Here is a 15461-nt window from a genome sequence, read left to right as displayed (position 1 = left end):
AAAGAGCCTCCCCGCGACGCCAACTCCTTGTCCTTCGTCCTTTCCTTCCCATGCGGCCTGCGTAAGGCTGGATAACGAGCCAGCTCGACTCGTTTGGGCTCGGCTCGTTCTGGCTCGTTAAGATAATGAGCTAGCTCAGCTCGGCTCGTTATCCTAACGAGCCAGAAAGCCAGCTCGGCTCGGCTCGTTAAAAGCTCGAGCTGGCTCGTTAAGCTCGCGAGCCAGGTATAAAAAATACACAAAATATAATATTTGCATTTATTTAAAGTTTGAGAATAATAATAATACAAAAGAAATGAATCTAACAACCTTAAATCAAATAAAAAATTAATATGCGCTAATATAAAGTATAATAAAATACTATAGTATTCATGCATCTAACTACCTTAAATGATACTTTTTTTCCTGGAAGCTTGGCTCGTTTAGCTCGCGAGCGGCTCGCGAGCTGGCTCGAGTTGGCTCGTTATAGCTAACGAGCTAAAATCTTGGCTCGGCTCGGCTCGTTATCTTAACGAGCCGAGCCGAGCCGAGTCGAGCCAGCCACGAGCCGAGCGAGCTAACGAGCTTCGAGTTTTTCGTCCAGCCTTAGGCCTGCGCGACCCATGCGCGGCTAGCTCCAACAGGCCGCGCTGGGCCCCACCTCGCTTGGCACCTGGCGCAATGCCCCCCGGACTCCGCGCGGCCGCCCGCCCGCAGCCCGCTCCCCACCGAAAACCGAAGCGCGGTTGCCATCCCCACGCTACCGCCAAGCACCAAAGCACGATCAGCAGGACCGCGCCACGCCGCCGCTGGCGCTGCGCGTGCGCGTGCGCGCTTGGACCGACGCGCAACGGCCTGCCTCGACCGCCCGTGCACGCCACCGCTCATGCAGCCGTCCGCTCCGCCTCGGCCCCCCGCACTGCCGCGCTCGCGTGAACGCTCACTCCCCTCACCGCTCTCCTCGCCATGCTATATAGGCAGCAGCCCCGCCTCCTAATTGTAGCCCTGCAGTCACCCAGAGCAGACCCGGATTTCGCTCTCGCGGTCGCTGGGTTTAAGCACTCGCTGGTCAGTTCGATCCGATCCGGCTGCGGAGGCGAGATGGCGTTCGCGGTCTCTGGGGCGGCGCTCGGTGGGGCCGTAAGGGCTCCCCGACTCACCGGCGGCGAGGAGGGAAGTCTGGTCTTCCGGCGCACCGGCCCCTTCTTAACTCGTAACGATCCCGCAACTCCCTCCTCCCTCTCCGATCAATCGTGGGCCTGCCTCGGGTCTGTATGTGAGTGATGTGGTGGTGAACTGGTGACGCATGCAGGGGGTGCTCGAGTTGGAGGTTCGGGGACGCACGGGGCCATGCGCGCGGCGGCCGCGTCGTCCGGGAAGGCGGTCGTGGTTCCCGAGGGCGAGGACGACGGCCTCACATCAAAGGCTGATTCGGCTCAGTTCCAGTCGGATGAACTGGAGGTTCGTCATCCACTCTTCGCTTCCCTGCATTTTTTATTACATAATTCACCTGAAAAATCTGTGCTGCACTGCTAAGACTGCATCTTCATGCTAGTATTGAGAACAAGGAGACACACGATTAGTGAGATGCCCTGTTCACACACAAAAAAAGATTAGTGAGATGCCCAAACGGTTAAACGTTCCGTGGAGTCACAGTCTTGTACTGTACCACCATTTTGAGTTGTCCATACAATCGTCTTCTGAACATTTCGTCTCTTCGGCACGGTTCCAGGTACCAGACATTACTGAAGAGACAATGTGCGGTGCCGGCGTCGCTGATGATGCTCAAGCCTTGAACAGAGTTCGAGTGGTCCCACCACCAAGCGATGGACAAAAAATATTCCAGATTGACCCCATGCTGCAAGGCTATAAGTACCATCTTGAGTATCGGTATGTATTTACTTGCTTCTACTGCACATTTCAAGATGTTCCCGTCTTTCATGTTGTTATATATAAATGGCTGCCTCAAGTGTCAAGATCCTCGATCGTGAAGTTTATATTAATTCTTGCATGCGTAGTACCAGTAATTCTTCATGGTTTTGCTGGAAGGTCATATGAATAATAACTAGCCAGGTTCGTTTGCACCTGCAATCTTTCATACTGTTTTGATGCCTAAAGTGTTCCATATGGTTTCACCAAACGGACTAGATCTGTTCCCTTTCAGGGGGATTTTTACATAAATGTTAGCCAGACAATATAGAGGCAACAGTGGGTTCTAATCCTTTGGCAACCTTCATTTCCATCCCTTCTGCATTCTTATATAACCCATGCGAACACCACTAGCAATCTCACTATGCTTTCATGAATAAAATTCTTCTTATAAGATTGAGTCATATATAAATATAACCCATGCGAACACCACTAGCAATCTCAGTATGCTTTCAACTTTCATGAATAAATAAACAGGTACAGCCTCTATAGGAGAATCCGTTCAGACATTGATGAGCATGAAGGAGGCTTGGAAGCCTTCTCCCGTAGCTATGAGAAGTTTGGATTTAATCGCAGGTATTCTTTACCATGAAGTGTTTATCTTTTATCCTATATGCTAGCAAATAACGTTGTATCTTATCTTCCAATGTAGCCCGGAAGGTATCACCTATCGAGAATGGGCTCCTGGAGCACTTGTATGCTCTTTCTTCAGTTCTTCTAATCTTATTGCTTATCATAATACAATACAAGTTCCATGTTTCATTACAAGAACGATCACTCTCCCAGCTACAAAGCTACTTATATTTAATATTTTTTGACCTTCCAAATGTATATATTGTTAGACTTAGCTGCTAGTATTATTCAGAATTGACTCCTGCTTTCAATTTCAGTCTGCAGCATTGGTGGGTGACTTCAACAACTGGGATCCCAATGCAGACCGTATGAGCAAAGTATGCTTATGGCTTCAGAAAACGTTTTATATTTTACTTATTAGATTGGTTTGTTTATCTTTTTTCATAAACTCCATATATATGCACTCTATTTAATCAACTTTCCAAAGGAAAGTGTATATATTGAATTCACTAAACTCAGTTCCTACAATTGACTTTAATCAACTTTCCAAAGGAAAGTGTATATATTGAATTCACTAGACTCAGTTCCTACAGTTGACTCTTGCCATAAGTGTGCTACTAGATAAATGTGTTGCTGCTGCTATACTCTTAGAGTCAATGTTCCCAAATTGCACATGTTATACATATATTCTAACTGTCTAGATATCTTTACAAATTGCATGTTCCTATAATAGGATGAATTGAGTACTCATACTTAGTGGTGCATGGACTTAGAGTAGGTGTAATTCTTAATGATTCATGAAGAGTTACTGATGTGGGCGTGTTTGTTTGTATGGGTTCTTACCCCCTTTCTTTCTTCTTCTTAATATAATGACATGCCATGTTCGAGAAAAAAAAAGACTTACTGATGCTTGTATAGTCTAATCCGAGGTTCTTTGTTCTTGCAGAATGAGTTTGGTGTTTGGGAGATTTTTCTGCCTAACAATGCAGATGGTACATCACCTATTCCTCATGGATCTCGTGTAAAGGTAGCTTTTCTTTTCCTCCTTGGTTATTGTTTTTGTCTCGTGAGCATCTCTCCAAAATTAACTGGTGAATTTTTGACCATATATAGGTGAGGATGGATACTCCATCAGGGATAAAGGATTCAATTCCTGCCTGGATCAAGTACTCAGTGCAGGCCCCAGGAGAAATACCATACGATGGGATTTATTACGATCCTCCTGCAGAGGTCTTCCTTTCTCATATTCTGTACTTACAAATTTTAAATAACCCTTTGTTCCTACTTTGGGCTAGAATTTTGTTTCTTGGAAAATACCATTTATTGCTTTGTGGAACCTCTTTAGTGTATTTCAGTCAGTCCTATTTGCTGTGGGATCTGAATTTTACTTTTCTCACTTGCTACTAATTAAAATATATCACATGCATATGCAGGTAAAGTATGTGTTCAAGCATCCTCAACCTAAACGACCAAAATCATTGCGGATATATGAAACACATGTTGGAATGAGTAGCCCGGTATGACACCTTTTCCTTTTGATTCCTTAGACAATGCTAGCCATATGCAACACCCTGGAGACGTTTTCCCCCCAGGGTGAGTTTTTTTAGACTATGCTAGCCATATGCAGTTTTAGTTAATTACAGGCTTCAATGATATTTAGATACTATTACCTTCTTACATTTGACTTCCTTATTTAAGTTGTGTAGTCTAAGTGTATATATTTTTTTTCCATAAAATTTCACTTTGCTATTTTTTAGTGAAGCCAGCAACATGTAATTCCAAGTTATTCCGGAATTCGTTAATTAATGATGTTGTCTTGGTTCAAATAGGATGTTTGAACCTCTCAAAAATGGATGTTCCAATAGTAAGAGAGAATTTTTACATTTTCTTGCAAATTGCCAACAACTTAGAACTGATCAATGTAACTTTGAATGTCATTTCTGCTCTGATATGTTTGTATAGTTCATAGCATTATATAACATTTCAAAACAATATGCACATGTTTCTCATGAACGGTCATCAATATGTTGTTATATGTCTTATACTTTAGTTGATACATTTTGCTTAATATTAAAAATTAAATCCATATTTCCCACAATTACTTTGAGTTCATAAATATAAACATAGCCATAGCACAGGCACTCTATATTTTTTTCCTAATTACCATGTGATTTCTATATACATATTCCTTCACTATTCATTATCCTTTTTCCTGGCTATAATTTTGTTTTCTTGTTTGCACTTATATAATTTCGTGCATCCTTTTGTGATTAGGAACCGAAGATAAACACATATGCAAACTTTAGGGATGAGGTCCTCCCAAGAATAAAAAAACTTGGATACAATGCAGTGCAAATAATGGCAATCCAAGAGCACTCATATTATGGAAGCTTTGGGTAATTTCAGGATCTAGTTTTGTTTGTCTTCTCTTCTTCTATATCCACTTTACACTTTACCTTTTAACTTTGGTACTTGTTAAGTGCTTGGGAACTTCATCTTTCATCGGCCTCTTTTTTACTGTCATTTCATGCCCCTTTCCACTTTGCTTCTATTTTGATAGCATTAAATGTAATAGTTTGTTTTGGTCTTCAATAATCTATTGTATTTGGATGCATTCCTAGTAACAAGATTACACAGATATATACGGAACCCCAACTGTGTGAACATGCTCTGATTGCTCTGATTGGATGGATGGTTGCATGATACTGTCAATATGGCATTATGGCAACTCACAAGTATCAGTATCAATGCTTACTGCCTCCTGTCATAAAAACAAGTTGTTTAGGACAAGATTTAGTCAAACCATAAAAACTACAGACACCAATAGCTTTTAACTTTTAGTTTGAAAGCATGTAAGTTATATTGTGGAATTGTATTGAAAAATACTTACAAATCTCATAAACTTGAAGAATTCAAATCAAAGTATATATTCTAGAAGAAATCAGTGGTCAAAGATATGCATCAAAGACCATGCAATGTTGAATCAAGTATTTTGATAGTAAGGAGTACATGTTTCCAACAGGATGAATTTGAGAGGGTATCCATCTCAAATTTTAGTTCCGAATGATGCTTTTTCATTTTTGGCAAACAATATTACAGCATTGATTTTTATATTTTGTTACTTCTATTGCAGATACCATGTAACTAATTTTTTTGCACCAAGTAGTCGTTTTGGTACTCCAGAAGATTTGAAGTCTTTGATTGATAGAGCACATGAGCTTGGTTTGCTAGTTCTCATGGATGTGGTCCATAGGTAATTGATAAATTTCTTTGTTATTAACTTATCTTCCTTTTATACAATTGCCTTATTGCATGGCTCAAGCTAAATTTGATGATGTGTAATTCATAGCTCCATGAAAAAGGAAATACAACAGAACTTCATGCAAGATGGAAAATTTAGCTGTAATTCGCAGTGTTCTAAGCTAGATACATAAATTTTGCCATGTACTTAGATATATACTATGTCTATATAATAGTAAAAGCAATGTATCTAGAAAAGCCAAAATGTCTTGTAATTTGGAATGGAGTAGTATTGTGTGTGGCCAAACAATCTTGTTATGTCAATTACTGTTCATTTCTGACCTTCAGGTCAATTCAAGGATTGTGATGCAATAACTGATCTTTTCTAGTAGTGGATGTCTAATATTTGACCATCTTGGATCATTATTCGTTTAGGTTCTTTGTCTCCATAAGGTCCAAGATCGTAGAATTACAGCGCTGTTGAAACCCTTTCTTTGAGAAGCATCAACCCTTTCTTTGATTTATTAAAGCTCTTTGGTTTCATACCTTTATCTTTGCTTTTGTGTTACCTGCAGTCATGCGTCAAGTAATACTCTGGATGGGTTGAATGGTTTTGATGGTACGGATACACATTATTTTCATAGTGGTCCACGAGGCCATCACTGGATGTGGGATTCTCGCCTATTCAACTATGGGAACTGGGAAGTATGGAACAAAAATGCTCTATCTCCAATTTATTTCATTCTCTCCTATTTTTCTGCCTGTATTCTTCAAATAATTTTATCCTTATGCAGGTTTTAAGATTTCTTCTCTCCAATGCTAGATGGTGGCTTGAGGAATATAAGTTTGATGGTTTCCGTTTTGATGGTGTGACCTCCATGATGTACACTCACCATGGATTACAAGTAATTTAAGCTTTATGCCTATTAGTTTATCTTCACTTGCTAAGTCTGACTGGAATAGTGGATTATGCCTGGGAACTAGCTTTGTTCAGTATCATATTTGTTATATCATTCCTTCTTCTAAAGTCATGCAATTTACTTTAGGTAACATTTACGGGGAACTTCAATGAGTATTTTGGCTTTGCCACCGATGTAGATGCAGTGGTTTACTTGATGCTGGTAAATGATCTAATTCATGGACTTTATCCTGAGGCTGTAACCATTGGTGAAGATGTAAGTGCCGAGTTTGTCATATTAGTCTAAGATGCTTTTTGTTTATCTTGATAAGATACTCCTATTTGGGCCCTGTTTGGATCCCATGGTCTAAAGTTTCGCCACTAAACTTGAGATCACTTTAGCTCTTGAGGCTCCAAACAAGAGGTCTAAAGTGCTGTATAAAGTTTAGTCAACCTCACAAAAACTTTAGACCACACAAGTGAGCTAAAGTGATCTAAAGTTTTAGTCCTTAACTTTAGCCAACTAAACTTTAGACCATAGGATCCAAACAGGACCCTTTGGTTATAGAAAAGTTACTTTGGATTTTAATACGAAGTGCACACTAAGTTACTGATTAATATTATTCTTCATTTATTCGAAGTTTCAGTCTATTTCAACTCCATTTATAATAATGTGCTTAGCAAGTTACTGTTTTAATTTTACATTAATTAATATATAATACAACAAGATCATGCTTTACAACATGTGTGTATATTAGATAAGTAGTTCATACATATAGAATGACTACTTTGTGAAGAAACATATAGAATTACTATTAAAAAAACTATTTGAAATACATGAAGAAAGTTAATGGCTGAACCTAAATTATAATGGAGAGAATACTAGAACTTTTGGGTTTATACTGAGCCTCGACTATAAAGAATATTTCTCTTGAAGTTCAGAGAGGTTTACATTCTCGACTCAGATATTCTTTCCAAACTACTGGATGGATACCAGAGGATACAAAAAAAGAAAAGAAAAGAAAGAAATTGTAAGCCACTCTGTTGCCCTTGTTTTGGCTCCCAGATTTAATTTTTTTTTTAAACTCAACGGGGAGAAGACATCCCCTTGGATTGGCTTTAATGAGAGCAGAGTACTGAATCCTTTAGGGAAGTAATCACCTGAGCCTGACCTGCGAGCACCTGAGTTCAAGCAGGTGGATAGGATCTCAGCTAGAGGCTCTACCAACCAAGTTATTGCCCGGTTCTCACCTAACTTTAATACAGAGATGAGCATTGCCTGATGAGGAATTAGCAGGTTGCTAGGTGAATATTAGCTTCTTCATGCTAACCATCTGCAAAGTTCCGAAAAAATATCTTGAGATTTTAATCCCTTTTGAAGTAGAAGCATGTTCCATATTGATTTTCTTTCCCTGGAAGGTCCTGATTTACTGAATGTCCGATTAAGTATACACATATACAAAATATTTTTGGGGCTATAATTTGACAAAAATAGGGCAAGCCCTCCACATCATTGGCTTACATAAACCAATAGGCATTTGAACGTATCTAAAATAATCTGTGACTTTTCTATTGGTTATTCAAAAAATTATATAACCTGTTCAGGTTAGTGGAATGCCTACATTTGCCCTTCCTGTTCACGATGGTGGGGTAGGTTTTGACTATCGTATGCATATGGCTGTGGCTGACAAATGGATTGAACTTCTCAAGTAAGTATTTCATGTCTGTGGATGATCATTATTTTCTTGTATTGGCCTGCATTTCGAAATAATTCTCTTTTTTTGGCATAAAACATTCAAGTACATACACTAATGTTTAATTGCATGGGCCATGTGCATATGCATTTTTTGTTGTATTTGTCATCACTTTTGTGGTTTAATCTACATAATCATAAAAATAATAGGTTTTCACATGAGATATTTTTTATGCACATTTGCATGTGGCTGCATACATGAGTAACACCACCAAATATACCTTGAGATTGATGTATATTTTCAAATTTGAAACCAATGAACCCATCTGATACTTATTATAATATTGCTGCACAAATCTTGAAGTTTTTTATGCATAGGATATTGCACATACCAACATATATCGGCGGTGCATATATATTTTGTATAACTAACATTACACTATGTTCATATGTTTTGTGTTTAATTTTCTATACAAAAAAGTCTCCCCTTGAATCTGAAGCTTTTGTTTCGAAACGGGGAAGCTCTATCTGTAATATACCTTGTGTGTTCACTTTGAGTTATGTGGTGAGTTTCAACTTTCTCTTTAACCGCACAGGCAAAGTGATGAAGCTTGGAAGATGGGTGATATTGTGCACACACTAACAAATAGAAGGTGGTTGGAGAAGTGTGTAACTTATGCTGAAAGCCATGATCAAGCATTAGTCGGCGACAAGACTATTGCATTTTGGTTGATGGACAAGGTTACCACTCATTAATTTTCTTGGTGTACTTTACATATTTTTTCTACAATAATTAATTATATTTATTTTCTTCAAGTTCATGATGTATTCATGGTTCCCATAAAACAAATGATATTTAAAAGCAAAGAGTTAGAACTTTTGTTAGTTTTCTTTAATTTGGACTTGTGTGCCCTGTTTTTCTGTCATGACTCATGAGCATTATAGTTGCAATTTCATTTCTTTGACAATTCTGAGTGAACTATGATTTATTGTTTTAATACTTCATTGAGTTTGTAGAACATATCGGCTCTTCCTCATCCTATACTTTCAGAAAATTATATTTGGTCTTTTCCTTCCACTATTCTCTGAAAAATACATGTAGAAACACAGAACAATACTAGAGGGTGACATGAGAACCTCACTGGTTCTATTTATGCAGGATATGTATGATTTCATGGCCCTTGATAGACCTGCAACTCCTACCATTGATCGTGGGATAGCATTACATAAGATGATTAGACTTATCACAATGGGTTTAGGAGGAGAGGGCTATCTTAATTTCATGGGAAACGAGTTTGGACATCCTGGTGAGATTTAACTATTTTGTTTCATTTAACATTCTTTGAGTCTTGTAGAACAGTACCTCACCTAATAATTATCTTGCAATTTATCTTTTGTTAGTTATATTGGTGTTGAGGACTTGAGGTCATTGTTCTACTTTCTATTTTGCAGAATGGATAGATTTTCCAAGAGGTCCGCAAAGACTTCCAAGTGGTAAGTTCATTCCAGGGAATAATAACAGTTATGACAAATGCCGTCGAAGATTTGACCTGGTAAACTTTCTTTGAGCTATTGTGCTTGTGCATCAGTAAAGTCCAGTTGTATTTACTTTTACCACTTATCGAGTGCTTTAATTAGCAAGGTGCCATTATAATAGTTCCTTTATTCATATTAGTGTGTTTTCAAAAGTAAAAATATTACTGCCTTTGCAAAATTTTGCTTTAATTTCTGTTGTTATGTTTGGTCAATAATTGATCATTATCGGAATTGTGTTATTTTTACATTGTCAGGGTGATGCAAACTATCTTAGGTATCGTGGTATGCAAGAATTTGATCAGGCAATGCAACATCTTGAGCAAAAATATGGAGTATGTTCTGTAATTATTTTTTGATTTGGTTCTGCAAGTTTGAGTTATTGTTTCTACTAACATCATACTTGGTGGGCATTCTACTTGTAATGTCATTTCTAAAAACCATTTCTCTATTTTACTGAGCTTTAAGCTAGGAAAATTTTATTATGAATTCTTTGATGTTGCATCAGCAATTCTATTTCATGGTGCTTGATTTTAGCTGTCCTTTTGTCGCAATAATCTATGCTCTAGCTGAGTTGGTTAGGTGGCTTAAGTTCGACCCCTGTGGGAGCAAATTTTAGGCTGGGGTTAAAAAAATCCCCTCGTGTGTCCCACGCCAATGCGCAGGTCTAAGGACCGACCTAGGTTCTCACATGGGTAACGGTGCCGCTGTGTATGGCTGTGGCAGGGGGTTTAGGGATTTCTTGACCTATGTGAGATGGTTGCCTTCTATCTTAAACAGAATGCCTGGGGGTTGTCTTACACCTCATAGGTCAAGTTTTTAAACTTGGCAAATCTTAGGTATTTCCATGATCATTAGTAGTACTCTGGACTCTTGATACAACACGGCATAACAGTAGCGAAAAATTTTCTGATGAAACTTGCTGTATGATTGCAGTTCATGACGTCCGATCACCAGTATATTTCTCGGAAACATGAGGAGGATAAGGTGATAGTGTTCGAAAAGGGAGATTTGGTATTTGTGTTCAACTTCCACTGCAACAACAGCTATTTTGACTACCGTATTGGTTGTCGAAAACCTGGGATGTATAAGGTATGCATCTGTCGTGCATTCCCTATGCTCAAAGTGCATATCTTTTCTTGCTAAATGAGTTTGCTATATGTAGTATCATGCTGCAATTTATCAAGTCTCATTATTGATCTCTTTCTATGATAAAGCTAGGAGCAACTAAGCTGTTGGTGTCACTGTCAGCAATTCATGTTGTAGTTAATTTAATTTGCTTGAAAAAGTAGGACACTAGATTTGTATTTTTCCATTTTGTTATGCCATACAAGCAGGTAAAAGGTAGCAAAATACTAGTGTCATACTTATATATATAAAAAAACAAAAATATGAACTAGGCAGTACTGTTATGGATGGGGATGGCCGCATGCTCGTTCTCTTGGTGCCTCTGATCCAGCACATCCGTTGTTCCAAAACTAGCTGGAGAAGTTTCTCAAAATCCATTTACTGAGGTGCTGACAGCATCTGCTATTTGTACCAGGTGGTCTTGGACTCGGACGCTGGACTATTTGGTGGGTTTGGCAGGATCCATCACGAGGCAGAGCACTTCACCACCGTAAGTTTTGTGGCGCATGATATTGCTTTCGGTACGCAGATGTCAACTTGTTCCTGACAGAAGATGTGAGCTAACTTCTGTTACAATATTGGCCATTACCTGCAGGACTGTTCACATGATAACAGGCCCCATTCCTTCTTGGTTTATACACCAAGCAGAACCTGCGTCGTCTATGCTCCAGCGGAATGATAGCAAGGTACTGGTTGCTGGGCGGCATGTGTGGGGCTGTTGATGTGAGGAAAAAAACATTCTGCCAACACCGGCAGATGCATGCAGGGCGCAATAAGGTTCTGAAACTTCAATCGATGCTGGAACGCCCTAGACATCCTGCTGCGTTGTCATCTCTAAATATTTAAGACCTTCAGGATGTCAATTAAGCATAGCCTTTTCTTTCTTTTTCGTTTTCCTAATAATGCTTGATGACTGATTGTTTGCGCTTGTTTCATTCCGTTGAGCACTGATGATCTTAGAGTTAAACAATCGACTGGAGCGCCTAGGTCTTAGTGTAGGGCTCCAGAGTCCAGACTGTGTTGCATGTCTGTCCGACTACAGAACAGTCAGCAGTGTGGCCTTGCTCTGCTTATTCTTGACTGCTGCTACTCCCAATTACCGAGTCACTCAGATTCAGACACGCTCGATCAGCACTACCACTCCAATGTCCCTGATGACACTGCACATTCCCAGCTTGCCGTTGCAGGTATACCTCGCCTGCCCCCCTGCCGTAGATGTTAACCCTACAACGATAGACAGATACGGAATTGTGAAACGAAATGGCTGCAAAGCTAAGTGACTGTTTTCCCTAACACTTGGACGCATGCCGTGTCGTATCCTCAGAGGAAAGCAGAAGGAGACGATCACGCGTGCATTTTGGTCACACCAACTGGTGACAGGGAATGTACACTAGATTGCTCAAGAGTTACTCCTACTCGACTTCTTGGATCGCCACAGGCTCTCACCTAACGCTTTTCATGACACTTTCGCTGTTGTTCCTGGGCCAATCCGGAGCCGCTCTCCAGCTCACATCACATGTACGTGGAATGATGCTGTCTCAGGTCATGGCATACAGATGCTATCATTACCATAAGCAGCTAGTAGTATGAGTTATGAGTGACAGGTGACACACCTGCATGAAGATAAATATTAAATCAAACAATATAACAATTCATACAAATCACCGGTGCTTGCTTAAAGGTTCAGACTTGGAGTAGCTAGTATAGGACACTAGCTAGTACTCAGCTCTCGATCGGTTGCAAAATAATAAAAAGGAGAGAGAGAAGACGCCCGGGGAGCACTGGGGGAAGCTGGAGGAATAAATAGACGAACGGTTGTTAGATGCAGGCTACTCCTACTACCAATTTCTTACACGAGGCGTCTGCTGCTCTGCACCCTGTGCTTAGCCGTTTGGAGAGGGCAGTGTTGGCAGCTAGCAGCGACGACGATGCAGCAGGGGGATCAGACGATGGAGTGCAGCGGCAAGGAGCAGCAGATGCAGATCGTGTGCGTGCGGGGCGCGTCGACGGGCGGCGAGGAGGTGGGGGAGTGGGCGGAGGAGCAGTCGTCGCGGTCGGCGCTGTCGCTGTTCAAGGAGAAGGAGGAGGAGATCGAGCGCAAGAAGGTGGAGGTGCGGGACAAGGTGTTCTCCATGCTGGGGCGGGTGGAGGAGGAGACCAAGCGCCTGGCGTTCATCCGCCAGGAGCTGGAGCTCATGGCCGACCCCACGCGCCGGGAGGTCGACGCCATCCGCAAGCGGATCGACAAGGTCAACAAGCAGCTCAAACCGCTCGCCAAGACATGCCTCAAAAAGGTACGTTAAAGACACTGGAATACAAGTATTTTTTTTTCATTCGATTTCACTTTGATCAAATGGCTACTGGTCAAAGCAGATAGTAACACCGATCGTATATTTGTTCCCGAACATGCAGGAGAAGGAATACAAGATGTGCCTCGAGGCGTACAACGAGAAGAGCAACGAGAAAGCCACGCTGGTCAACAGGCTAATGGAGGTTGACTCAACTGCACGATTCAATTCCTTTGCAATCCGCGCGCTATAGCTTTTGTTTGTTTTGAGAACCGTTTCAGTAGGCATATTTTTGTTTTGCGGAAAAGAAAAAGATAGCTGTTTCCAGCCAGCCCAATCCGAAGGATAGAATTGGTTGGGGGCCATTTCCATATTATTACTTTGGTCCTCTAAAACAACAACAACAACAATTTGTTTTTTTGGCAGCTCGTAAGCGAGAGCGAGAGGCTGCGGATGAAGAAGCTCGAAGAGCTCAACAAGACGATAGAGTCCCTCTATTAGATCCGCTCAGAAGAAGAAGATGATGGTAAGGTAGTCGTGGTATTCTGCCCCACAGGAGGGAACATGCAATTTTTTTTGCGACGTGCTTGATAATTGGATTTGTGTATTTTTACACGTGATTTGTAACCGATGGTTCACTACCCTTGGCTTGTAATTGCTCTGTGGCGCTAGCCTCACAGCGCAAACGGACGTTCCTATAACAAAAGGTATTCTGTGAGCGGACACGATGTTTACCTATCATGATAGAGGAGGTGAAACTTAAAAGAACTGCTCCGGTATTAGGAATCTCGTTGCTATCGACATTTTTGGTCTTGCAGTTTTATATGTGACCACTACTTTTCATTTGTAGGGAAGAACAAATTGTATGGTTTCAGCTATGTTAGCTTATCGCGAATGGCAACATAGGAAAACACGTATTTTCCAATTGGAGCAAAATAATAAGATCATAAAAGACAAGGTAGAACTAAAAGAGCACATAACCTCGTGCTACCAAATTTTCTTGGGCACACATGAGGAAAATAAATATTCTATAATAGAGAGTAGAGTTGATGACATTACTCAAAGTTTATGTGGCGGAGAATGATATCCTCACGGCAACATTCAGAGGCTATCTTTAAAATGGAACACAAGGGCACATTAAGAACTACCATTTTTTCTCCAAACTTTGGTATTTTAGCATTACTACCAATGTGTCAAGAGGCTATAAGAATCTAACACTACAGACCCATTTATCTTTTAATTGTGAGATAAAGATATTTACAAAGGTCATAATAAGTGCTGAGTGGGAGTGAGATTAGTACCACATGGTACACTCATTCGGAAGGTGCTCAACTTAAATAGAAAGCTAGTTAGTGCTCCTATAGACAAGTTGGGAAGGAGAGTTGGGGGACCACATGCGTGCAACGTTGTGCTATGGCCGTGCCTTGCTCTTGGCCAGACATGATGTGTTTGGGCCAGGCAACGGTCAGCAAGAGGGCACAACGGTTAAATGGGTGGACGTAGAAAGGCAGATGTGTAAAACTGCATGAGCCTATCACTGTAGCAGATCAAGTGTGAGGTTACCGTAGCGAAGATGACAGCTTCTCCGTCCATGTCCACATTGAATCTATAAAGCATGTCTCCTTCCTGTGCAGTTCTACAAAGCACAAAAAACTCTCCACAAACAGGATCTTCAACGATTCTTGTCAAATTTTGTGGTTCGAGAAGGTGACGAACAATGGCTTCAACAATCAACCATCGGTCTTGGTGAATGCTCCGTTCCCAAGTAGCAAAAAAATCATCTGGGGTCCTGGTGCCACCCCTAGCCGTCAAAAGATAGGGTTGCTCACATTGAAATGGCTGCTTCTTACAAAGTAAGATATCTGTTGCAATGAAAAAATTCCTAAAATGAACAAAATTGATACCAAACCCAAAACCAATTGCAATCAAATGCAAGCAGGGGGCATGATTGAATCCATCTAACCTTCACAGGGCATTGTCCACGATGACAATGCAAGGTGCACGAGGCAGGGCAAGTACGCAAACATCATCTGGGGTCTTGGTGCCACCCCTAGCCGTCAAAAGACAAGGTTGCTCGCATTGAAATGGCTTCTTCTTCCGAAGTAATACATCTGTTGAAATGAAGAAATTCCTAATATGAACAAAACTGATACCGAACCTAATACCAATTGCAACCAAATGCAAACAGGGTGGGTGACCG

General features: G+C 40.8%; 2 protein-coding genes across 2 annotated transcripts; both read left to right on the top strand.

The window, feature by feature from the left end:
* The first annotated feature begins 714 nt into the window (after positions 1 to 714).
* On the top strand, positions 715 to 11860 carry LOC136477407 (1,4-alpha-glucan-branching enzyme 2, chloroplastic/amyloplastic). The gene is made up of 22 exons (XM_066475559.1): positions 715 to 1192; positions 1292 to 1440; positions 1712 to 1869; positions 2386 to 2484; positions 2561 to 2603; positions 2799 to 2858; positions 3428 to 3508; positions 3595 to 3711; positions 3915 to 3998; positions 4756 to 4877; positions 5615 to 5734; positions 6297 to 6426; positions 6516 to 6626; positions 6768 to 6896; positions 8225 to 8328; positions 8909 to 9053; positions 9472 to 9619; positions 9765 to 9865; positions 10103 to 10180; positions 10782 to 10937; positions 11389 to 11463; positions 11569 to 11860. The coding sequence occupies exons 1-22, from the start codon at positions 946 to 948 to the stop codon at positions 11650 to 11652; spliced, it is 2541 nt and encodes an 846-aa protein (XP_066331656.1). The 5' UTR covers positions 715 to 945; the 3' UTR covers positions 11653 to 11860.
* A 318-nt stretch (positions 11861 to 12178) lies between these two features.
* On the top strand, positions 12179 to 14029 carry LOC136477408 (uncharacterized). The gene is made up of 3 exons (XM_066475560.1): positions 12179 to 13267; positions 13386 to 13466; positions 13688 to 14029. The coding sequence occupies exons 1-3, from the start codon at positions 12902 to 12904 to the stop codon at positions 13760 to 13762; spliced, it is 522 nt and encodes a 173-aa protein (XP_066331657.1). The 5' UTR covers positions 12179 to 12901; the 3' UTR covers positions 13763 to 14029.
* Positions 14030 to 15461: the final 1432 nt, after the last annotated feature.

The sequence above is a fragment of the Miscanthus floridulus genome, chromosome 8 (genome assembly GCF_019320115.1).
Source record: "Miscanthus floridulus cultivar M001 chromosome 8, ASM1932011v1, whole genome shotgun sequence".
NCBI classification, from domain to species: domain Eukaryota; kingdom Viridiplantae; phylum Streptophyta; class Magnoliopsida; order Poales; family Poaceae; genus Miscanthus; species Miscanthus floridulus.
This window is presented reverse-complemented; position numbering and strand designations above follow the sequence as displayed.